This window comes from Phascolarctos cinereus, unplaced genomic scaffold, assembly GCF_003287225.1.
Source record: "Phascolarctos cinereus isolate Bilbo 61053 unplaced genomic scaffold, phaCin_HiC Scaffold_726;HRSCAF=1367, whole genome shotgun sequence".
NCBI lineage: Eukaryota > Metazoa > Chordata > Mammalia > Diprotodontia > Phascolarctidae > Phascolarctos > Phascolarctos cinereus.
The window spans coordinates 114,298,717-114,325,770 of record NW_027556098.1 but is presented as its reverse complement, the minus strand read 5'-3'; the positions used below and the strand labels follow the sequence as shown (position 1 = coordinate 114,325,770).

The window sequence follows — 27,054 nt, the reverse complement described above, 5'->3', positions numbered from 1 at the left end:
AGCACTTCCAAGCCTTCCTAGGTGCTTGGAGAGCGACCCCAACTGCAGAGGGGGGAGGCTTACATGCCTTCCAGTCTTGGCTAGAGAAGAGCTTGGAGCTTCCCCTTACAGGCCACCAAAATGTTGAGGATTAAAGGTGCTGGGACCCCAAAATCACAACATATGAGTCCTGCCCAAGTCTTTCAGCCAAAGACAAAGTTTATTAGAACAGCAATCCGGGATGGATGAGATTTAAAGAATCTGCCATATTGGCCAGACTCTTAAGGAATCTAAGCATTTGTATTGCTAATGCAAGCGGGGCAGCTCTTCTGAGCCCTTGGCTAGACTCTTAAAGAATCTCACCATGTGGGGCTATGAAGCTTTTGTATGGCTTACAATAGTACCAGTCTATACAGTCTGCTGCTTTCTTCCACAGACCAGCATAGAGGGAGCATTTCTCTTTACTTCACACACTCTCTCCCTACCCAACAAGCACAGAACTCATAGAAACCTATATGCAAATATAGAAAACACATGAAGCACTCAAGATAGTTTCCTTTGGAAGAAACCAATGGGACAACATCCTGACATTTTAATGAAGCCCTACCTCTCCAACAGGTTCCTACATAATACTTTCCAAACTCACAGTGCTCCCTGTGAACTGGATTTCTCCTAAAAGGTAAAAAGACTTTTCATCTTCTGCATTTTCTATGGGATAAAATTAAGAGTCCCAGCCAACCCAGTCACATTGTGGACTGTTCAAGTCACCAAAACTCAATTACCACATGACCTCTTAAACCACCAGGATGTATTGGGGAAGTGCTAATCTGATAACCCAAACAAATAATTGAAGCCCTGTAAGTTCATTAAATTGGTTGGTGAACTTCCTGATCAATCCCCTTTAAACCTATCGTTTTTAAATCTGCTCCCTTGAATGACATTTTCCACTGTTTCTTAGAACATATTCTCCTAATTTTTCACAGGGAAACAGTTCTATTTCTTGTTCTTTCCCTGCTCTCCTCAAATAAATTTCTGTTATGTGTGTAATTCAGCTTTGCTGTAGGCCCACATTACCTAAAATGGAACCACTCTTGTGGGAGATGCCAGGAACATGCTTCAGGGAGAAGACAACTTATGTTGTGGGTGAGAACAGCCTCATTCCATTGGCCATGGAGCCTAGACAAGCTGAATTGCCATGTACTCTCTTGCCAGTGGTGTCCATGGATGAAGGTCTTGTTCACTCACAAGCACAGGCACAATGCACAAACTTGGGTAGAGGGAAGGGCCACCTCTATACCCTACACCCCACTCATTAAGCCTTGTGGCCCCCCAAAAAAGGCCTAGAGTCTTGGTTTGTTTAGGTTGTCCTTTTCAGATCCTCTTAAGATCTTAGATCTTCACAACCCTGGAGGTTGAGCTATGACAACCTTGGAGCCAGGATTTAAGGCCAAATGTTGATGCCTGCCCAGCAGGGAAACCCTGAGAAGCCAGGGTGCTGGAGTGTGAGCCCAGGAGGGCTTTAGACTTGGAACCTGGTTGAACAACACTGTGCAGGAATTGAGCTAAGCTGTGAAACTAACCCCAGCCCCGAAAAGACCCAGAAAACACAGGGGGGGATCATATCCCCTGATGCTGGAGGGGAGATGTCTGTTCTTGCTGTACCTCTGAAGTAAATACTTCTTTGTAAAAGCTGATCTGACTTAAATGGAACTAGGATGCTTAGACCTCTAAAGCTGAGGGAACACAATTAGTGGGAGCTTGAGCCGGAGACAGATTCTAGATCCTCCTAACCCTCTTAAAGGTACCAGAGAGCCCTAGGACAAGGGTAAAATGTAACATAACTGGCACCCAGGCAATAGAATCATTGATACATGCAGAAACATGTCCAAGGTCTAGTTTACCTAAAGTTGGAGGAGCTTATCAATGAACTATTGGCAGGGTGATGAATTTTTTGGACATAACACTTAAAGACCACTTACTAAGTTACAGAAAGGTTATCATATTTGTTGGTGGAAGGAATACCCATACTGGTGAAATAATAGATTCCTAAATATTTAAGAATTATTATGACTGAAGACACAAAAGTTCTGGTTTCTAAAAATATTGCTGAGGGAAAATTACTTCGAAAGGTTCAAAGCAATGACAGGACCATGGGGATAAAAGGGCCACTTAAACACTGTTTTGGCAGGACTGTAAAATGTTTGGAGTCTTTTTGAAAAGCAATTTAGCAATTTGTTTTAAGAACCACAAAACTGATAATGATTTTTTATTTTGTAATTTTGGGAAAATGCCACAAGAAAATCAAAAATATGGGGAAGTATTCTAAATCAAGATATTCACAGCAGTGCTATTTATAATAGTGAAAAACTGAAAGCATCTCAAATAGCCTACATTTGGGGAAAGGCCATGTTCAATGAACACAACAGAACAACTTAAGACTTCTAAAAAAGGCAAGTATGTGGACTTTAGGGATACATGGAAGTACATATCAGAAGTGTTATAGTAAAAAAAAAAAACACATTGACAACCCAGCATAAGCCATTTCTTTCTCCAGTTCATTTTACAGATGAGAAAACTAAGGCTAACTAGGTTAAGTGACTTGCCTAGGGTCACCGAGCTAGTGTCTGAGGCCAGATTTGAACTCAGGAAGATGAGTCTTCCTGACTCCCTGCTCTATCTACTGTGCCACCTAGCTGCCCAGTAAAAACCTCCATGCAAATAAATACCAATCAGGAAAGAACCTGGAGGTAATGAAATGGTTTAGAGTTTAAAGCTGATCAGATTATTTCTCTTCCTGAATGAAGTTAAATTATTCAGAAAGTCAAACTAAACAGACTTGGAGTTTCTTGACAGAGGTGATGAAAGCTGAGTTAACTTAATGGTACTTGAATTTGCTGTCATTTTTCAACTGTTCTGTGTTATTCTTCCAACAATTCTTGCAAATGATAGAAAATTGGATCTATAATGAAGAACCTTATGGAGTAGGGTGCTTCTGGCTCCTTGTTCTATCCCAAAGAGAAGAGAACAGGGCAAACAGGAAAGACCACCTGGTAAAGAAACCTAACATGTACCTTCAATACTGGAATTTACAGCATTTAGTGGGGCAACATTAGGACCTATCACATTTTTTAAAAACTTCTTACAATATAATAAACATTTATTAAGTTCCTATTATGTGCCAGGTAGTATGCAAAGTACTGGGGATACAAATAAGAAAAAGAAAAAAGACTCTTGAATCCTAAAGTAACAAAACTTTACATGTGTTCAACTGCAAGCATCTCCTTAAGGATTTTGAGTACCTCTTTTAAGCTCTTCTTTAAAGTCTACAACACACTTATCTTCTATATTATGCCAAGTTGGAAAAACAAAGCATCCAGCCAAAGAGAAAAATGAATTGGGACTATACCAGTGAATTTCCCAAAGTAATTTGGCCATGCAACACTTTGGGTATCGAAATACATTAAACAAAGGTGTATTTTAAATGCTAATGTTGAGGACATGAGGGAACACTGATGATAAGGGAAATGTTAGAGAAAAATGGCAATTAACATAGTTTCATGATGAAAAATCATTATATATATTGTATATATACACACATATACCTATACTAATGTAAATATATAATTTAAGTCAATAGGTTAGAACAGTAATTCTCAAACTTTTTGTACTTAGGACCCACCCCTTTCACACTTTTAAAATTACTGAGGATCCCAAACAGCTTTTGTTTATGTGGGTTATATCTCTTAATATTTACAATTAGAAATTAAAACTCATAAATTTTAGAGAATATTTATTAATTTTAAAACATTAATAACCCCCTTATATGTTAACATAATATATTTTTCTGAAAAAGCAATATTTTCCAAAACAAAAAAATTTAGAGAAGAATGGTACTGTTTTACATATTTTGCAAATCTCATTAGTGTCTGACTTAATAAAAGATAGCCAGATTCTCCCATCTGCTTTAGCATTCAATCTTTTGTGATATATTGCTTTGATTGAAGTATATGAAGAAATTCCAGCCTCATACAGACAAGTAAATTGGGAAATGAATATTTCACTAGGCAAATAACATCTAAGTATTGTTATGAAAATAGTTTTGACCTCTTGGACCTCCTGAAAGGGTCTCAGGGATCTTCAGGGATCCATGGACCACATTCTGAGGACTTCTTTAGAAAGGAAATTATCACCAGCAATCTTGTTATAGAACCCCTGCAAATGAACAAGGTTACAATGAATAGTTTGGGAAACTCTCAGATGATATCTAAATACCTTTGGTACAAAGTCCTAGGAGTAGACTAAGCTCATGGCTCTAAATTGCCAAAAGGCCAGAATCAAATAAATAAATAAATGAATGAATGAATGGATGAATGAATGAATGGCTACACAAATAAATGAATGAATGAATGAATGAATGAATAAATAAATAGGCTGCCAAAAGAACAGCACTGCAATTCTCTCCCATGGTGAGCAGAAATGAGTCATAAAGAAGAGCAAATTGCAAAAAAAAAAAAAAAAAGGGGGGGGGCAGCTACGTGGCGCAGTGGATAGAGAACTGGCCCTGAAGTCAGGAGGACCTGAGTTCAAATCTGGCCTCAGACCAAACACTTGACACTTACAAGCTATGTGACCTTGGGCAAGTCACTTAACCCCAATTGCCTTAAAAAAAAAAAAAGAACGAAAGAAAAAAGATCAAGTTTGACTATTTGATTAGACAGTACTCAGAGGTGAAACATATCTCTTATATATAGTACTACCAAAAAAAAAAAAGAACAGCAAATTGAATCAGTTTTTGTTTTGTTAACTATAGTCCCACCTACTTCTCTGCATCCTCATTCCTCATTTCCAAAGCTAAGAAAAATTAGGTGAAGGGAGATGCACCCATGTTGGTACCCTTGGGGAGGTCTGGACCACCAGATGTTGCTTAGCACATTCAGGAAATGAGGAAGGGACAAGAACAGCATAAACTCTAGCCCTTGAACCTCTCCAAGTCCAAATCCTGCTGGGGGTCAGAACTGTGGCTGATGGAAAATGGAGTCATCTTTATGTGGCTATTACAAGATAGATCAATGTATGTTCCACAAGTCATCATAGAAAATAAGATGCAGAGGGAAAATCTACACTTACCTGTTTTCCCTGAAAAATCATAAGTATGCATCCCATTACAGTCAGGGCAATCATGATGTAGCTGATCTTTATCCGGACCCTGTTCTTGGCAGCATCAAGCATCTCCAACCTAACAAAATAAGACCAGATAATTCAATTTGTATAAGAACCAGGCAACACGTGGGCCATTTTGTATCAGAGAATCTTAGAAACCCCACAGCTAAAAGAGACCTACAGCCCCAACTCTTAACACACAAATACTTTCTACAGCATCCCTGCTGGCTGGCTGTGCAGCCTCTCCTCCAACAGCTCCAATACAGGAAGAACTTGCTGTTTCACAAAACTCTTTATTCCATTTCTAGAGAGCTGTTAGAAACCTGTTTTAGTAAGGTCACACATGAAATAAAAGAGGAAGGAACTGAAGTCAAGTCCTCTGACTTCTGATCCAGCATTTGGTCCATCATGCTATGCTAACTTTCCTTTTAAAGTCTACCTCCATAAAACTTCTAGTTGGCATTTCAACAGAAAAGACCGTTCTGACTGAATAGACTAATCATGGCATCTAGAGTTGGAAGAGATCGTAGGGGCATATAATCCAACCACCTTCCTACAAATGACTTGTACCACATTTCTGGTAAGCAGTTTCTCAGTCTCTATTTCGATACCTCCAATGGCAGGGAGTTCACTACCTTACAAAGTAACCCACTGCATTTTTGGACTGCTTTTGTAGCTAGAAAGCTCTTCCCTCTATTAAAATGAAATCTTCCTTCCTGTAATTTCCACTAGTGGTGGAATACTTTTTTGAGAAATAATTATTTCCTCATCCACATGACATCCCTTCAAACATCTGAAGGCAGCTATCATGTTTCTCCTGGTTTTCTCTTCTACAAAGTGACATCTCTGACATTGTGGGGAGCATAAAAAAGGTGAGTTACATTTATAATCCGCTTTTAAAAAAGAATTCCAATAAGGAGAATAAGGTTAAAGGGCCTCCATATATTTTCCAGTTATATGAATAAGCAGGACAAGCAGTATCTATATAGAAATATTAATAGCAAAACAGAAATCTCTTTAATCCATAGTTTATTTTCCCAAGGTGGCATGTGTTTATATTTTAGACTTGCATACATATGGATTTGTGTCCACTGATCTCAGAATTATGCAGAAGGGCAAGTCTGTGGCCAGTTATCTGTCAGCGAACACACAAGCAGCCTCTATCCTAGCACCCCTGGGACCAATGTGTGTCTTCCAGCCAGCTCTATGCCATGATATTCTGCCTGTCATAGGAGAAGTATCAAAAATAATTTAGAGAAAGGAGGACATTTCAATAAAACTCCACACACAATACAAAAAAATACAATGTGATCTCAAAGTCTAAAAGGAAACACTTATGTTTACAAAGTTCTTTACATACGTTATCTCATTTGATCCTGCAACCTCCTTGTAAGGTAAGTGGTACAGGCATTATTTTCCTCATTTTACAGATGAGGAAGCTGAGTTTCAATGAGGCTAAGTGACTATTGTTCCTTGGCTAGTTTAAGTGTCAGGGCCAACACTGAAGCCCAGGTCTTCAGGAATCCATTACTCTTCCCACTGGACAAGCAACTACCTTGACAGCTGGTTTAGATCAATGAGACCTGGCTATCACCTGGAATGACCTGCTTAACTGGTCCAAAATGACAGTTGTTGATCTATAAGACGGTTTATCCAGAGAAGTTATTTTCCCTCAGAGTGAAAGAGAGAGAGAGAGAGACAGACAGACAGACAGACAGAGACAGAGAAAGAGAGAAGGATAAACAAAAGAAACTAAGATGGAGAGAAATATACAGTAATCATAACTATGAATGTAACTAGGGTGAACTCAACCATAAAATCAAAGCAGACAGCAGAATGGATTAGAAACCAGAGTACAACAATATGCTGTTTACAAGAAACATTTGAAACAGAAAGACGTGTGTGTGTGCGCGCACATGCACACGCGTGCGCACACACACACACACAGAGTTAAAATAAGAGACTGGAACAAAACTGATTACGCTTCAGCCAAAATAAAAAAGGCAAGGACAGCAATCATGACTTCAAACAAAGCAAAAGCAAAATTAAACCTAATTAAAAGAGATAATCAGAGAAACGACATTTTGCTAAGATATCATAAACAATGAAGTAATATCAAAAATTTTTACAAGGAGGAGCTAGGTAGCGCAGTGGATAGAGCACCGGTCCTGAAGTCAAGAGGACCTGAGTGCAAATGTGACCTCAGACCAAACACTTGACACTTACTAGCTGTGTGACCCTGGGCAAGTCACTTAACCCCAACTGCCTAAAAAAAAAAATAATAATTTATGGCTAGTTTCTCTGATAAAGGTCAAACTTCTCAAATATGTAGCAAACTGGGTCAAATATGTAACAATAAGAACCATTCCCCAATTGATAAATGGTCAAGGGATATAAGGAGACAGTTTTCAGAAGAAATCAAAGCTACCTATAGTTATATAAAAATATTCTAAATCACTATTGATTAGAGAAATGCAAATTAAAACATGTGAGGTACCATCTCACATCTAACAGAAATGACAAATGCTAAAGGGGACATGGGAAAATAGGTACAGTAATGAACTGCTAGTGGAGATGTGAACTGGTCCAGCCATTCTGGAGAGCAATTTGGAACTATGCCCAAAGGGCTATAAAACTGTGTATGCCCTTTGACCCAGCAATAACCCTTCTAGGTCTATATCCCAAAAAGCTCAAAGTAAAAGAACCTATATATACAAAACTATTTATAGCAGCTCTTTCTGTGGTGGCAAAGAATTGGACACTGAGGTGATGTTCATCAACTGGGGAACAGCTGAACAAATTGTGGTTTATCACTGTTATGGAACACTACTATGCTATAAGAAATGACATGGGGGATGGTTTCAGAAAAACCTAGAAAGACCTATATGAACAGATGCAAAGCAAAATGAACAGAATCAGGAGATTACTGGATACTGCAATATTGTAATGATGATCGACTATGAAAGACTTAGCTACTCTGATCAATGCAATGATCCAAGACAATTTAGAAGGATTCATGATGAAAATTGCTATCCATTTCCAAAGAGAGAACTGATGAACTCTGAGTGTAAACTGAAATAAAATTTTCTCACTTTCTTTATTTTCTTGCTTTTTCTGGGTGATATAGCTAATATAGAAATATGTTTTGCATGATTTTACTTATATAATGGTTATCATATTGCCTGCCTTCTCAGCTGATAGGAGATGGTCTAGATGAGGGAGAGAATTAGAATGCAAATTTAAAAAAAAAAAGCTCTCCAAAAGAATTTTTTTTTTAAAGAAGAAATAAGAAGCACGGTCCCTGACAGTTAATTAACTTTTCTCTTTTCCAAGCAAGCTAGGGAAACAGCCTGGAGCAAGCACAGATGACATTCCCAAGTCTGGAGAGTACCAGCTGCCTGAAAGTGAATATTTCAGACACTGTCAAAATATTTTTAGCAATGCTCAGGGCTCTTTCTTCCAGAAACAAGAATCAGTAGCTGTGAGAATGGATCAGTTTACTAGTACCTGTATGTTGGTCACAAAATGTGTTCCAATGCAGGAAAAACATCTGATTTTCTTCCATTACATCTGAGAAATAAACAAGATTCAAAGAGATGGATGCACTAATTTTCTAGTAAAAAGCAATGTGTTACCTATCACACATGGCACTGCCTTCGGCATCACCACGCAGCAGAGGTTGGTTAACTAGCCACAACAAAAAAAGGAGCTGAAAAAATTATTTAGAGAAGTAGGTTCTGGCAGGTGAACATGGTCACTTGAAAGATGGATTAGGGAATGTCAAACAGAGATACTTAAAACTTTTTGCTGGTCAAACAGGTCAACTCTGATTTATGACAGCATCTGGTATCTACCCATATAAAGGGCATATTTAAAACATATACTTTTAGAGAATGTTACAATCTAAGCAAAGGACATTAGAAAACCCCAAGGCTAAGCCCACTCTATTTATGAATGAATCACAGGACTGGAGCATTTAGAACTGAAAGGGACTTTCTAAATGACTTGGTCTAGGGGCTCTTAACCAAGGGTAAATAAATCCCCCAATGGATTTGTGGATAGAGTTCTGGAGAGTCTGTAAACTTGGATGGGGAAAAAAACTGCATCTTTATTTTCATGAACCTTTAGTTTCTTTCATAATGTTATATATTTTATGCATTTAAAAATATTATTCAAAGAAGGGGTCATAGGCTTTACCAAGCTACCATGGGGTCACAAAAAAGTTTTTTAAAAATCTGATATAGTGAAATGCCCTCATTTAATTTAGGTCTTATTGGTTGGTTTTTGTTTGTTTGTTTTGCTTTTGTTTTACTGATGGTTTAGTTCTTAAATAACACACATTTCTAAGTATATCTCTCCCCCTAGCCACAAGCCAATAAGCCTTCCCTTGGGCCAAAGATTTTTTTTTAAACAACAACAACAACAAAAAGCTCAGTAAGATCAATATGAAACACTGATCTGCTCTGACAGAATATGCAACACTCTATACTCACAGTTACCCACATTTCAATGAAAGGTGGGAGGGGCATTTTCTCAGCTCTTCTCTGGGCAAAGCCTAGTCAATACAATTACACAATTCAGTTTAATTGTATCTTTTCCCATCTACATTGCTGTAGTCAACTTTGCTTACTTTATTTATGAATTATTTGAAAAAAATCTTCCTCTATTCTCTGAATTGTTCATATTTTCTTTTCTCATAAATAGCATTTTATTTTTTTCCAATTATATGTAAAGATGATTTTCAACATTCATTTTTAATAAGATTTTGAGTTCCGAATGTTTTCTCTCTCCTTCCCTTCCCATCCCTCCTCCCCAAGACAGCAAGCAATCTGATATAGGTTACATATGTGCAATCGTGTAAAAATATTTCCACATTAGTCATGTTGTGAAAGAAGAAACAGAGCGAAAGGGAAAAGGCATAAATAAAAAAAAGTGAAAACAGTATGGTTTGATCTGCATTCAGACTCTATAGTTCTTTCTCTCTATGTGGATAGCATTTTCTATCATGAGGCCTTTGGAGATGTCTTAGCTCCTTGCACTGCTGAGAAGGGCTAAGTCTATCAAGGTTAGTCATCGTACAATGTGGCTGTTACTGTGTACAACCTTCTCCTGGTTCTGCTCACTTCACTCAGCATCAGTCCATAACAAGTCTTTCCAGGTTTTTCTGGAATCTACCTGCTCATCATTTCCTACAGCACAACAGTATTCCATTACATTCATATACCACAATTTGTTCAGCCATTCCACAACTGATGGGCATCCCCTCAATTTCTAATTCTTTACCACAAAAAGAACCACTATACATATTTTTGTACATGTGGGGTCCTTTTCCCTTTTTTATGATCTCTCTGGGATACAGACCTTGTAGTGGTACCACTGGATCAGAGAGTATGCACAGTTTGATTGCCCTTTGGATACAGTTCCAAACTGCTCTCCGGAATAGTGGAGTTCACAACTCCACCAACAATGCATTAGTGTCCCAATTTTCCCACATCATCTCCAACATTTATCATTTTCCTTTTCTGTCCTATTAGCCAATCTGATAGGTGTTAGTGGTACCTTAGAGTTGTTTTAATTTGTACTTCTTTAATCAATAGTGATTTGCAGTATTTTTTTCATAAGACTATAGGTAGCTTTAAGTTATTCATCTGAAAACTACCTGTTCATGTGCTTTGACCAGTTATCAACTGGGAATGACTTGTATTCTTATAAATTTGACTCAGTTCTTTATATATTTTGGAAATGAGGCCTTTATCAGAGACACTGGCTGTAGAAATTATTTCCCATCTCTCCGTTTTCTTTCTAATCTTGGTTATGTTCATTTTGTTTGTTCAAAACCCTTTTAATCTAATTAAAAATATCCATTTTGCATTTTATAATGTACTCTATCTCTTGCCTGGTCATAAATTATTCCCTTCTCCATAGATCTATTCCTTCCTCATAAACTATTCCTTGCACTCTTAATTTGCTTATGGTATCACCTTTTATGTCTAAATTACGTACCCATTTTGACCTTATCTTGTTATATAATGTAACATGTTGGTCTATGCCTAGTTTCTGCCATACTGTTTTCCTGTTTTTCCAGTAGTTTTTGTCAGATTGTGAAGTTCTTATCCCAGAAGCTGGAGTCTTTGGATTTATCAAACAGTAGATTATGATGGTCATTGACTACAGTGTCTTGTGTACCTAACCTATTCCACTGATCCACCGCTCTATTTCTTAGCCAGTACCAAATGGTTTTAATGATTGCCACTTTATAATATAGTTTTAGATCTGGTATGGCTAGGCTACCTTCCTTTGTATTTTTTTTTATTAATTCCCTTGATATTCTTTTTTTTTTTTTGATGAGGCAATTGGGGTTAAGTGACTTGCCCAGAGTCACAGTTAGTAAGTATTATGTGTCTGAGGCTGGGTTTGAACTCAGGACCTTCTGACTCCAGGGCCAGTGCTCTATCCACTGCGCCACCTAGCTGCCCCTCCCTTGATATTCTTGACCTTTTGTTTTTCCAGATGAATTTTGTTATTATTTTTTCTAGCTCCACAAAATAATTTTTGATAGTCTGATTGGTATGGCACTGAATGAGTAAATTAATTTAGGTAGAACTGTCATTTTTATTATATAAGCTCAGCCTACCCACGAGCAATTGATATTTTTCCAATTGTTTACATCTGACTTCATTTGTGTGAAAAGTGTTTTGTAGTTGTGTTCCTGGGTTTGTCTCAGCAGGTAGACTCCCAAATATTTTATACTGTCTACAGTTACCTTAAATGGAATTTCTTTTTCTATCTCTTGCTGCTGGGCTTTGTTGGCAATATATAGAAATGTTGATGACTTACGTGGGTTTACCTTATATCCTGAAACTTTGCTAAAGTTGTTAAGTATTTTAAACAGTTTTTTAATTGATTCTCTAGGATTCTCTAAGTATAGCATCATATCATCTGCAAAGAGTGATAATTTTGTTTCTTCATTGCCTAATCTAATTCCTTCAATTTCTTCTTCTCTTATTGCTAAAGCTAACATTCCTTGTACAATACTGAATAATAGTGGTGGTATTAGGCATCTGTGTTTCACCCCTGATATTACTGGGAAGGCTTTTAGCTTATCCCCATTACAAATAATCACATTTGTTTCTTATACTACATACTATGTTTATGTAACTCAATTTATTTAGCCATTCCCTAATCAATACAGCTCTATTATTTTATAAAACTGAGACTGCAAATCGACAAATATTTAGCAAATATTTTCTACCTGCTTAGAACTGTGGTAGACTTTATGAAAGTTAAAAAGTTTAATGTTTCCCAGTCAATATGGCTGCCTGAAAGGAGGCTGACTAGTCAGCTCCCACACATCCAACAAACCCAATCTATGCACCAAACTGAATAATCATCAAGAATCCCATTAGGAACTACAGTGATTTCTTCCACCCTACAACTTCACAAAAAGCTAGCCAGAAGCACATGAGTAAGAGGAAAGGGGATGCCAGCAAAACCAGAACCACTGTAGGCAACCAAGACAGTGATGTCTTAGAGATGGGCCAGGGACATTTCTATGGTTCTGATGAAAAGCACTCTCACAGAAAAAGCCCTAAAACTTGGATCTAAAATCCCATCTGACTATAAGCTCAGTTAAGCTCTGTGACCCTGTTTTGTCTATAAAATGAAAATAATATTTCCGTTACCTACTTCAGAGTTGTGAGAGTCAGAAAATACATTGAAAAACATGTGAAGTGCCATATACATGAAAGGTCTATTTGTTTTAAAAACAAAGAAACCACCTCTCTGGGCCTGGAGGAGACTTACACAAAATTACACATCAAATGAGTGGAATAAAGAGGCTAGAACTCAGGTCTCCTCACTCCCAGTGGTCCTTTGACCAAACCAAATAATTCATCTATGTCTTCAATGACTGGAGTTAGGTAACTTTGGCAAGCTAAAGAAACTGGCCTGATGGTGTATCATAATTTCACTGAGCCTCCGTTACCCCATAAAATGGGGTAAATAATATTTGCCCTATTTGTCTCACAAGGCTGTTGTGCCTTGTAAACTGTAAAGCCCTAAATAAATGAGAACTGTTATTATAAGAACTCACTAGGAATAAGTATAAGAGATTGGGGAGAGAAAGGACAGAGAAGACTGACAGAAGAAAGGGAGGTAAAAATAGCAGAACTCCAATTCTGCCATGAGACTGCCTCTATCATACTCATGAGGCACTTGGTTATGGACACCTAGGCCTCAGAACATGGCTGAGTTTTTGAGGCTGGTGGCTCTGTGCTTCTGTTTTAGTCCCCTCCTACCAACATAATCAGGCATTCAGGTATTTGCTGTGGAGGATACCACCATGTACACAATATAGGAAGGAGCACTTGACATGCAGCTGGGGTTGGAAGGGCTATCTACCACCTTTTTACAATTCTGGGTTCAGTACTCACGAGATTGTCTCTGGGATTTCATCTTCTCTTTTGAAACGGCCTGACCAGACAATTAACTTCTTTTCCCAGGCAGTGGGTTTATGTAATGGCACTCTACATTTATAAACCGCTGTGGAAAAACAAGTGAGAAATCTCACATTATTCAAGTTTAAGACTCTCTAGTTTAGTAAAAATGGTGACAGATAAATGCTTAAACAATAATATTAGCTATACTTATCTATTTTAAAACATATAAACCAAATGTTAATTAGAAGGGAAACTGAGCTATCCAGAGTTAACCCTTGGTTGGGAAGAACTTACTAAGAAATAATTCCCTTCTTAATTCCCACTGAAACATTTATTTACCAACCAAACATATATATTACACATGGGGGAGAGAGTATCAGAAAGGGAGCAATAACAGAAGCTCAAGATCATGGCAAATAAACTCAAGTTTAGATTAAGGATCTCACTAACAAACAGCTACATAAACTTGTATTGCTATTCAACTTTTTACGTGTTTCCGTGTTATTCCCAACTAGCCTGTAAACTCCTCAAGAACTGGGTCGGTGTACTACCATTTCTCTATATCCACCTTAACACCTGATGTAGTAATGCTTTATACTTGGCAAGCAGCTAATAAATTTGCTGATTTCTTCATCCACAGATTCTGTCAGAAAAGTGGGACAGAAAACTTGTTACTTCTTTAACAAACATTTATAAAGCACCTATTATGTTCAGAGCATGGTACTAGGTGCTAGAGGGATACAAAGTTTAGATAAGACTCATCTTTATCATTATGGAACTTATGCTCTGGAAGGGGACCAAACACATACAAATAACATATAGAATATGTCATATAATAACTATATAATAACATACAAGTACATTATGAAGTACCAAAGTATTAGCTTAATGAGGCTGAACAAAGGCCAACCCTTAAGGGCAGACCCTTTCAGAATTTAGAAGTAAACACAAAAAGGATGTAATGTAGTCACAATTCTCATTAAACAGAGAAACTCTCTTACCAGAAGCATGCAAAAATTTACCTATCACATGGAGAATTTTAAAAGCAGCCTACCAGAAAAATGATAGTCTTTAATTTAAAAGGACAAGGATAACACTGCACCTTCAGTAAGAGTGGCTAATTAGATCAGATCCACTGCTCCATCCGGCCCTAAGTTTTCTCACTGACAGAGACACTAAAGAATATTTTGTGGAAGGGAACTGTCCTCTGAGGAATTAACCGCAAAAAGCTAGATAAAGTCCCTTTAATAATTTACTGTGGTTCTAGCATCTTTGTGGATTACCTAAACCTTTCAATTTCTATTGTTAGCCTGAACTACTTCTGGTCATTAAAAAGCCTTTTTAAGTTTGCCACCTGTTGTGTTAAGAGTATCTCCTTTTATATATCCTAAATTCATTCTGTTCTTACCTCCACGGGGCATCCCTGTATCTTGATATTCCAGGATTTGATGGTCCCTTTTGTGAGTTTTTACACTGATCGTACTTTTTTTAGGCCAGACCCCAAAGTTAGTATTGCATATTTATTAGATATTTATTTTTATTGTGCCCTTATACTATAGCTTCTTCTTCCCTCTGAATAATCTGACTGTTCTACTATGGTTTTTCTCCAGCTCTGCTATGTCTTTTTTCAGGTAGGGCTAAGAGAACTGTCTAAGGTCATCTTGACATGAAGGCACCATGATCTGTACAGAATGGGATAATGTGTTTTGTCACAGAGCAAGGCACAGAGAAGGCACTTAATAAATACTTGTTGATTGTTTCTGATGTCTTTTCAGATGATGCATAGCTGGTTTGTTATAGTGAGGTGAAAACTGGACTGTGAAAATTAAATTTTGGATAAGAGAAAAATCCCTGATAGGAGACACTCATTCATTCAACAAATATTTAACAGTGTCCCACTATATACACAGCTACAAAAGAGGCACTATGCAGGGAAATACAAGACATGGTATGGTCCCTGCTCTCTGTAGGGAGCTCATGATCGAGTCAGAAAGGCAAGCTACATACGCACACTTTGTGAAAAGTTAAACAAACAAAACATGTCACAAAAAAAACCCCCTGTGATTTAAAATCAAAGGAGTGAGCTGGATGATAACTGAGGCAGTTCACAGCAAGAAGAGATCACTACAGGCCGGGATGGTAATGGAAGACTTCATGGAAGTCATAGGACCTGAGGTGCAATTTCAATTATGGACAAAGATTTGGACTGATAAAGAAGATGAGGGAGGCATTCAAGATGAAATCAATGGTGTAGGTTTGGAAGCAAATATGCTTCATGCTGTAGCATAGTATTCAATTCAGTTGCACAGGCATTGATAAAGAGCTCTATATTGGCCAGACCTAAGATTTCACTGTCACAGGGAAATCTCTGTGGAAGGACTCCCTCTACCAGTACAGATCAGCCATTATTTGGCAATTTGTAGTCTTAGTTGCTTGGGGGTTCTGAGAAATCACTTAACTTTCCCAGGGTTTCACAGCTTGTAATGTGCCCAAAGTGGGAACTGAACCCAGCAGCAGCACTCTCTTCCCATGATATACTCCACCTCCTTCTCCCATCAGAGTGGTATGTGAACTGTTATTTTTATTACATGGTTCTTAGTATAAATGCTATAGAAATTCAGAAGATGAGAGCAATTCAAATAATGGGAGATCATGTTTGTGTTTAGATGAATTCACTGAAATTAAATATAAAAATGGAAGTTAAAGAATATGTTCAGTCTTAAAATTTGAGCTCTGAGAAGTCAGGTCTTGGAGGCAAAGGTTTGGAATAGCTGGAGGAATAGCTAAAATCATAAGAGAATATGAATTCTTCAAAGAATTTTTTTAAGAGAATGAAGGATTGGGTTTTAGGAAATGCCCCAAATTAAGGGATAGGAAAAGAAGACAGCAAAGGAAAGAAAAACAGCAATGGAGAAAGAAGGAGGGCTAGATTAATTTAACGCCATAAAAAGTCAAGGTAGGAAAAAATTTCAAGAAAGAAGGAATGCTCAATTATATCAAATGCTACAGAGCTCAGAGTAAGAAGTTAGAAAAGATTGTTGGGAGTCCTCAGAGGACTCTGGAAAAACAATTTCGGTAAAATAGGAAAAATAGATTTCAGGGAGTTAGAATGAATATGTCTAAGTGGGGGGAAACAGGTATAGATCACAAGTTTAAATATTTAGTCTGAGAAGACTTCAATTTAAATATTTAGTCTAAGGACTAAATTTCATTCAAAAGGTGAATCTTGATTTGGGTTGTGAAGATTTAGACTGGTGAAGAGGTTGAAAGAGGTAACAGGAAGAACATGAGCAGAAGTAGGAGACTGATCACAATGAAACTATGAATAGGCAAGATTGAGAGGATCTTGAATGTTAGTCAGGCTGAGGAGGTATAATTGCTCCAGTGGTCAGGAAGACTTTGTACGCTGCTAAGAGAGAACTGACAGGAGTAAAGTGGTGTTTTAGATTTAATATAGCGGGCAGGATGAGTTTGAGTAGAAAAATATTAGAAACAAAGAAACTAGTGAGGAGACTGCTGCAGGGCCTAGATTTGTTTGTATGGTACTGAGTGAATAGTTCTCAGTAGAGCAAAATTTACGTTACTTACGTAGCTTAATTCAACTTTACCTGAAGTCCGAGATGGTGCTTTTGAATTTTCCTGTGGTTTTGTACAAAATCCTTTCATCATCTTCAAATCTCCTTTTCTGGCTAGCCTAAGAGAAGGGAAAACTTCTCTTTCACATAATCTCAGACAGTTTCCTGGAAAAAGAAGAAGAAATATTTCAGAGAATTGAGTTTGGAACTGTTTTCAGAGGAAAAATGCCTACAGATCACATAGCCCATTTACAATGATACATAAGTTTTATTTAGCTTACAAAACACATTACAATCAAATGTTTTCTATATCACATTTGCTTCCATTTTACAAGATATCCTCAGCTCTTTGCTATCCCTGGCAATGTCATATACTAACAATTTACATCCTCTGGATGAGGAAGTGGAAGAACCCATCCCTCTTCAACTTAGTTTACTCCTTTCAAAATTTACATATAATTTACATTATATGATCATATAATCAGTCACACATTTCTCATTCCCAAATGGCTTTTCCCACTGAGTGAAGTTTTAATAGGCTGTATCACTCTTGGAGACGTAATCTTGGATCCCAGCAGGACAGCATATGACTAGAAGCAAGTAACCTAGTTTGACTAGAGGTAGCAAGCAGACAGGACTTCAAGATATGGGTCTACTGGGATCTCTCCTCTTTGAACCAGCTCCTTTCTGGCTAGCAACAAGAGAGCAACCTCCCAGCTATGCTCCGGGCCTTTTTCCTTCTGGGTAGCCAGGAGGGAGTAAGTAGCAAGACTGTCTTGGGGGCAGTTAGGTGGCGCAGTGGATAGAGCACCGGCCCTGAAGTCAGGAGGACCTGAGTTCAAATCTGGCCTCAGACCAAACACTTGAACTTATTTATACTATGAAGTAAAAGCCTTGATTTGCAGCACTTTTCCTTTTCATTCTCCTCTGTTTTAAGTTCACATGGCCTTGTATCCACATAATCACAACTAGGCCTAAAACAGGTACCAACTGTAATCTATTATCATTGATAGATTTATTTGTTTGGTATTGAGTGAATAGTTCTAATAATCAATATGCTTGGTAGTTCAATTTCTACTATAATTATGTTTACTGTTGTGCTATTTCTCATATTGTCTATATGCTGCTATTATCTCCCTTTCTGGAACAAAAAAGTATAATTATTGTATGAGACTCAGCTCTACACATACTCTACGACCAAGAGCTAAAGATTTTAAGACTCCTAGAACCCCACAGACATGGAGTTCAGAAGACTCTCTAACCGCTGGTGGCAGTTACAGGCTTCCTAGTTAACTCCAGACAGCCTTCCTTATATAAAGGAAAAGTCAAGAAAAACAAACCAACATAATGATGGTTTCTGACAGCATGCAATCACATTACTGCCATAATAATTTACAAACTGATGATAATCTTAAACTCTATAGTTACTTGCATTATGGTACCTATGATGTCTGCTTTCACTTTATAACATTAGGGTAGAGGTCCTGTAACTTTTCCAAAGGAAATAATATTGTTTACAACTATTCTCCTTCTGGTACAATTCAGAAAGGGTGTATACAGTATAGGAATATAGGAAAGGAAAATCTGATGGTCTTTTTGTTTTAAAATGTTGCCTTCTCACCAAATCCCACATAAGAAATATACTGGGGGTTAAAACAATCTTTTACTACAAATGATTTTATTTGAATCAATCACCATCTAGCTGACAATAGTTATATTTGAGGGGACCACCTACTCTTCCAAATTACCCAGGTTTACAACTCCATTTGTGACTCAGTGCTACCATAAAGTAGAAGGAATTAAGATCAAAAGTCCTTTTAGTAAATTGGAGGTGGAGTAAACCAAAAAGTAGAGAGGTGAGAATCAAATCCTAATAACTCTTCCTTCCTAATCATTTCCCTAGGAGGGAAAAAGAAAAGGAAATGGAAAGAACAAATGATTTTGGTGCTCACCTGAAAGTACTAATAAAGGTATTTTTCCTTCTTAATGTTTAAGTATTTAAAATATACCATTCTATAGTTTGAGTGGATTTTAAAAACAAATTAACATTGGAGCACTTTTATAAAGCACTGTACTTGGAATATTTTGGGTAGATAAATGCTATGATTGTTGTCATCACCATTAAAAAATTCCTCTCAGCACCTATTCATAAAATATTAGCTTTTGGAGCTGGAAGGGACTTTAGAGATATCTAGTCCAACACTTCATTTTATAGATGAAGAAACTGAAGTCCTGAAAGGTTATGACTTGCCCAACATGACCAGGTAAATAGCTGGGCCAGGATGTGAACTTGGGTCCCAACTTCTGTGTTCCTATATAAACTTAGAAAAAGTAATAATGTACTCATTCAGTGTAATTTGATGAACTGAGGTTAAGTTCTGTTCAATGTCTTCTTATTTGGTTCTGCAACTTAAAAAAAAATTAGTTTCTAAAGGGAATAACACGATTGTAAATAAAACACTTCTTGATGCCTTAGGAAAGGTCCTTCACTTCTCTGCCACATCTGGATATATGCAGCAGTAGGGCAGGCATCAGGAGGATTAGGATTTATTTCAACACCAGTGGTAAAGGCTCAGGAATGTAAAAAATCAGTAGAAAAAGCGTGAATGGGCAGGTGATCAAAAGAGTTAACTGCCTCCTGAGGAAAAGTCAGATGTTCCTGGTCATGTCCTACATTCTGGAAAAAGCAAGGGCAAAGCGGCTAAGATTACAAGGAAGTATTTATAGTCTCTCAAAGAAAAAAAGAAAAGTGAAAAAAAAGTATGAAGAAAAACTTCCACAGTGACTTAAGGAGTACTATCCCTGTTTTACTAATGAGGAAAAACTGAAGCTCAAAGGTTACTGGATTTGCCCTTGTTGACAGTTCTTAGGAGTCAGAGCCAATAGCGGAAATCAAGTCTCCCAATTCCAGATTCAGCACTCTGCACTGCTATATACTGTCACAGGTTTTAAATCAAGTTAATTTTGGATGAATGAAGTCTATGGGCAGGTTATAGTTAGAGTGGCAGAGAGACAAGAGCTGGAGCTTAACTGAAGTGTAAAAAGATAGAAAATTATCTTTACGTTTCACATTCTCCCTCGTTCTGAAAGTATAGCCTCTTTACTAGATTTGTTTTTTTTTTTAATGAGAGAGTATTATTTAGCAAAAATGATACTGGATCTGAGTCAGGAGGACAGGCCATGAGTTCAAAGCTTGCCTCTTAAGAGCAAATGAACTCTAAGGAGCTCAGTTCAGCTCTCAATCTGTTCTCTCACCTGTTTTCATATGATCCACCTCACAGGACTATTGTAAAAAAAAGCATTCCAGGGGCAACTAGGTGGTGCAGTGGATAGAGCACCGGCCCTGGAGTCAGGAGGACCTGAGTTCTGATCTCAGACCAGATACTTGACACTTACTAGCTGTGTAACCCTGGGCAAGTCACTGAACCCCAAATGCCCTGTTGGGGGGGGCATTCTATAAACTTTACAAGGCTGTGTAAATGTAGGTTATTGCTTAAATATTGGAATTCAGTGGCTACTTGATTCCCAGTGAGCACATGTATTAACTTGCAGAAATGTGACTTCTTCCCTCCTGCCAAGTATAGCAGCCAATGCTTATTCTAGGACAAATAAGCAAAGGTGGAGAAGCTATCAGCTCTATACTCAGTCACAAAGACTTCAGAATTATTGCATTAAAGCAAAGCTTAGGTACCCCACTCCCCCCATCCCAAAGTGTTCTCTTCCTCCTGAAGTTTTCATAAAGAATGTGGGAGCTTTTCTTTGTGGGCTTACGGATATTTTGCAAAGCCCTAGTAGTACATAAAACTATAACAGTAATATATTAAAAAGTAATACATAAAGTAGTTGATACAGCGGGTAGAACACCTGTCCTGGAGTCAAGAAGTCTCATCTTTCTTAGTTCAAATCCAGTCTCAGACACTTACTAGCTGTATGACCTTGGGCAAGTCACTTAACCTTGTTTGCCCCAGTTTCCTCATCTGTCAAATGAGTTAGAGAAGGAAATGGCAAATCACTCTATTATCTTTGCTAAGAAAACTCCAAACGGGGTCATGAGGAGTAAAACACAACTAACAACAAATTATTATTAGAAACATAAATTACAAAGTAATAAAGCAATAACAGGTCTTTAATTATAACATGTTTACCTCACATAAAAGAAGGCATAAATAAGGTCTAACTATATTCTATTCACAGTTTTTTAAATGGTAAAGCTATTGACCTATTTTGCTGAATTTTTTCTCTTCTTCCTCATTTTCTTTTTCTAAAAATGTTTTGTTTTAAAGAATGGCTCTCAACGAGGAGGAAGGATACAGGAGAAAATCTAGATTACATAACAACAAAGGGTATCAATAAAATCGATTTTTTAAAAAAGAAATGGTAAACCAGTCATAGTTCCCTTCCCACTTTAGAGTTCAGGGGAATCAGCCAGGGACCAGTAAACCTAATGTTTTCATATCTGATTTCATAATTAGGGAACCCTTTCCAATACGTCAGTTCAACTAACCCAAAGAGGTAGTAGTTGCTTATATAAGAATGTGACCGGGAGATTTTTACAAGCAACACAAAACCACAAGCCTCAAGGAAGCTGGCAGTGGATTTCGCTGCCTTGTCAGCAGATGTTTTCAGAGCACATGTGAGGACACAGTGGTAACGGGATGAGGTAGGAGAGTGGGGGGATTCCTACTCAAATGCTTTTTGACCTTGTCACGTTGTCATAATGCAGGCCCACCTCACTAGGATTAGACTTTCTATGTTTATTATTCTTGGTAGACTGTGAATTCATGATCATAGATCGGAGACTGTCGTTCCCCACCCCTAGTTTCAGCTAAACTGAAATTGTTCTACCAATGGACTTTTGTTTATGAAATCTCAGTGGGTGAAAATTCTACCTAAAAGACTATGTCAATGTCCTAGCCGACAACACTAGATAATAACCAGAGTTATTTCTGAGCAATGAAAAAAAGGAAAGAGCAAAAATTCCCATCATCTCATTTTTCATCTTAGCATTTGCATCACCCCAAGTATGCACCAGTTTGTAGAAAGCTAGTGTGACGTAGTAGACCCAGCACTGGTCTTGGAATCAGAAGACCTAGATTCCCATACCAATTCTGCCATTAACTGAGTGTGACTTTGGCTGAGTCACTTCCCTTCTTTGAAGCTCAGCAGTTTTCTCACCTGTAAAATGGGAATGATATTGCTTGCCCTAATTGACTCATAGGACCTGTAAGTAGACCTCCCAGGGTTGAGAGGATTAAATGACAATATCCAGGCCTTAGAAAAGAGCAAAAGCCTATGTAAATGGAAGCTATTTTCTTCTATAGATTGGAACATCAGCGAACCAGAGCTAGGACATCTTTCTTTTGGAGGTGGTTTCCTTTGTTTTTTTATCCCTAGCAAAGTGCTAACCATTTCAGTTCTGTTTTGTTGACCCACCAGGAAACAGCAATAACCTGTTTTCTGTGATGGCCAAATAAGATAGAGAATCCAGCAAAATTATCTGTGACTATTTACTTTTTGCCTTTGTATCTTCAATGCCTAATACAGAGCCTTGCATGTTGAAGATTCTTATTGTTGGATGAACTGAAAAGAGGAAACTGACTGACCAAGCCTATCTTCAAAATTATACATATTTTGACTACCTGAGTACTTAGTGAAATTGTAACTAAAATACCCCTAGAAGATGACCTGCTCCCTCTCTCAAGCACTGGCAAAACACCCTAAACTTGCCTCTTCTCCAAACAGGCACACTGTGGTCTCTTCCATCATCCAGAAGGCCCCTAAGAGAGGACAGAGCAGTCCAAAAGGAGAAACACTGCACAGAAACAACCCTAAGAATTCAAGATAAAGGAAGGAATCCTTTCTCCCTTATCACACACCTGAGTAAATAAAATTCCTATTCTCCAACTTGTCTCTTGGCACCCATTAAATGACCAATGGAAGTGGGACAGCAACAGAAGCAAAAAGGTCCAAGAGAGAGCCATAACCTCTTCCTTCTCTGTGGCCACCTAGGCTAAAGGAGGAAACATCTTTCTTTAAGGAAAAGGGATGAGAGGGGCAGCTAGTTGGCGCAGTGAATAGAGCACTGGCCCTAGATTCAGGAGTACCTGCATTCAAATCTGGCTTCAGACACACAAAACTTACTACCTGTGTGACCCTGGGCAAGTCACTTAAACCCATTGCCTAGCCAAAAAAAAAAAAAAGGGAAAAGGGATGAGTAAGAAGGGATTAGAATTTCAAGGCTGTTGGCCTTGGGACCCAACCACCTCAACAGAGCAATTGGGATACAAGGCTTCCTGAGAAGTAGCCTGAATTACTATGTTTGAACTTGACATCATATTGACTTAAGCTAAAATGGCATATTTATCACAGCACTTCAGTTTGTACACTGCTGACTCAGGCTCACCTTTCTTTTCTCCTGTATTCTCTTGAGATCCTCCTCCAGCTGCTGTAGAGATTTCCCCATAGTCCTGGTACCTATCTCCAAGTGTCATAAATAGCAAGACACCTGACACCTAATGGGGTCCCTTTCTAAAACCATTTTCAAAATCTCCAAAATGTCTCCAAAAAAGTTTAAAATTTTATTCAGAATATTTAATATCCCAAAGAAATTCTAAGTGACAACAGAAAGTTGCAAATATATTAGGGAAATGGGGGTGCTGATTAGTTCAAAAAAATTAAGTACAAATTAAATAATACTGTCTTAGGTGGCTCCTTCACATTTCCTTTTGTGTAGCCTGTGATCAGTGAAGCTGTTGTAAAGGGCCCTCATTAAATGATTCAGTATAATAAGTAAGTACACACATTCACTGGAAACAGAGTATGTCTCACACACACATCTCATTATTTTTCAAATGTACATGCTGTTATGAATAGTGAAACAAATACATTTAGAAGTATTACTGAATTCATAGTAGATTGTCATTATTAAATACTTTTTCAAAGATACTAATAGCATAACTACTATGATGCTGAAGCCCTATAAACTTACAAGGTGGGGAACCACTGGTGTGGTTAAAAAGAACACTGGATTTGAAGTCAAAAGACCTGGGTTTGAATCCTAGCTACCGGACACTTATCACCTATGTAGAGGTGGACATGGTAACAGCCTTCCTAGGCATTCATTTCTCAATTTGTAAAATGAAATGTTGGGACAAGATCAGTAGTTCCCAACCTGAAAGTCTCAGATTTGTAGCAATGACTTTCTATGAATCCACATTTTCTTAGTCAACAGATAGTTACTGTACAAATACAATAATGGGAAGATCGACAAAATTCTTGAACACTAAAGGGGGTCCTCATCCTGAACTAGGTAGGAATTACTAGATTAGTTGATCTCTGAAATCTCTTCTTTCACTTCTACATCTACGATCCTGTGACCTATAGCCTATAAACTATAGAAAGGGCTCTGTATAATTCTACTTGTCCCTACTGTTTGTGAAAGCCTTGCCAATCAGATTTACCAATCTCACTTTCCCCCCAAGATAACTGTTAAAAAATAACTTCAGTTTAGATTTATTTTAGAGGATAACGGAAGTAGGTATTGGAAGTTTTCATTTCCAAACCTTTCTGGTTAGTAACATGAACCAAATCATAACTCATACAGAAGAAATATAGATATATTTAATTAGCTTAGATATGTAATTCATTCATCTTTTGATGCTGCTAACAGAAGTTGGCAAGGTTCAAGCAGAGGAATCATATCCAAAACAGATAGCAGAAAGGGAAGCAAAAAAGAAAATGTGTTGGGGGTGGGGGTGGAGTGAAACCTGTGAACATGTAAAAATAAAATGAATATGACTCATACAGTTCATTTTGAGAAGAGTAAAAACAGTTACATATGCATGAATAATTCACATAAATATGAATTACTGGATCCTAATACCATATAGCAAGAGGTAGAAGGCACCACAGAGATCATCTAGTCCAACCTTCTTCTTGTTGAGATAAGAAAACTGAGACCTAGAGAGGTGAAACAACTTGCCTTAAGGACATACACGTAATTGGCAAAAATGCAATTCAAACTTGACTTGGTCAAACTTGGTCACCCCAAATCCACTGATTCACAGTGCCATATGGCTTCCTTGTCACAGCTATGCCTATTACACTCAGTAGTCAAGTTTTTCTTACTGAGCCCCTAAATTGGACACCAGAGGCTTTCTGAATCTAATTTTAAAAAAATCACATTCAAATATGTTATGTGCTAATTATAAAACAACTGCATTGAAAAATAAAGTAAAATCAACACTAAAGGCCTGCATTAGAGAAGTAATTATAGGTTCCATGTAATCATATCAAAAAGAAAACTAATCATTCAACATGATAAAGAAGATTGGAAGGAAATATTGAAGATCAGCAATTCTGAATTTGATTTATTTTTGAAAAGGCTCAGATAGACAAAGTTCTTGAGACATTTCAGATCAAGAATTGTACTTCTGTGAAACACAATAAAAATAGAACCCTTCAAACCCAAGGCCGAATGAAGGTGCATCCATTCCCAGCTTGCACTCACTCCACAGACCACTTTGCTCTGAACTGCTGCCTCTTTCTTCCTAATACACTGTAGAGTTCAGAAGAGGTACTGCCAAGCATGTCTCTTATTGCTACAGTGATTAGGGAAAGGGAGCTAGTTCTGTAGCCAGACTTAACTTTGACCCTTCTCTACCCAAAAAATCCTTCACGTCTCCAATCCTACCCTACATTTGGTCAAGAAGTTGGAGAATCTCTTGCAATTCTTCACAGTCCCAACCTTGGTCACAATCCAAGTTGGGGATGAATGATCTGCACTCCAGAACAGATACAAAAATGTACACACGCATAGAAAATCCGAGTTGGAAAGGTCCTTTGAGAGTCAATTTAATTCAATGACCTTGGGTAGGGTTTTGGGCAGCAGTAATTTTACTGATGTAAAGGTACACACAATGAGGACACTCTCTCTACCGACTCAGTTTGGCAAAGGTTCTGTAATTTGTAATACTTCTGATACATAATTTCACATTTAGAAAGAAAAATATTGCTAGGATTGTTACTTTCTTATAGAACTCTTCATTCCTACTGTATGGAACACCAAGGTACTGTGGAGAAATGTGGGCAATGCTGACCTTGTTCAATCCATTTATTTAAAGATAAGGAAAATGAGGTTCAGTGTGGTTAGACAATTACATATAGACACATACATGCAGACAAGAGAAAGGCAGTGTGGTTTAGTGGAAAGAGGGCCTAGATGACCTGGGTTCAAATCCAGCCTCTGATACATACTGGCTGTATGACCCTGGAAAAGATATTCTCAGTCCTAAGGACAAATCTCTCAGGCAACTGACATGGTTAAAATTATGACTGCAGAACAGCTGTAGATCTACATAAGAGGAGTTACTTCACTGGCAAATTCTCTACACCCATAAAATCACCGGTGAGGCCAAAAACACCTGGAACACCTGGTTACTTTTCTCCACTGCACAGGGGCAAGAGGCCAAAGTCAGTAAGTCAGTCAATAAACACTCATTTAGTGCCGATTTCGTGCTAAGCACTGGGGGATACAAAGGCAAAAGCAGGGCCTGCCCTACTATAAAGGAGCTCAAGGTTTAATGGGGAAGATAATATGCAAGTATGTACATACAAGGGATATACTGGAGATAATCCACAGAAGGAAGGGGCACTTGAACTAAGGGAGATCAGGAAAGGATTCCTGTAAAAGGTGAGATTGTAGCTGGGACTTAAAAGGAAGCCAGGGAAGCCAAGAAGTAGAGATGAAGGGACGGCATTCTAGGCTCAGGTAGGAGACGGGGTATCTTGTCTGAGGAATACCCAGGAGGGGTGTCACACGTAAGAAGACCAAGGAGAGAGGGGGGCAGCTTATGGATGGGTAGCAGAGGCTTTAATCCTGGAGGTGTTAGGAAGCCACTCCT

The 27,054-nt window shown here is 37.9% G+C and overlaps 1 protein-coding gene across 1 annotated transcript in view; it reads right to left on the bottom strand.

The window, feature by feature from the left end:
- The window catches only part of FAM162A (family with sequence similarity 162 member A), a 42,642-nt gene that overhangs the window by 2,450 nt on the left and 13,138 nt on the right, over positions 1-27,054 (bottom strand). Inside the window, exons 2-4 of the mRNA XM_020985934.2 lie at positions 17,186-17,317; positions 13,572-13,680; positions 5,107-5,215 (exon numbers count right to left, since the gene is read on the bottom strand). Of these exons, the coding sequence (XP_020841593.1) occupies positions 5,107-5,215; positions 13,572-13,680; positions 17,186-17,317 (350 nt within the window). The remainder of the gene's footprint in view (positions 1-5,106; positions 5,216-13,571; positions 13,681-17,185; positions 17,318-27,054) is intronic.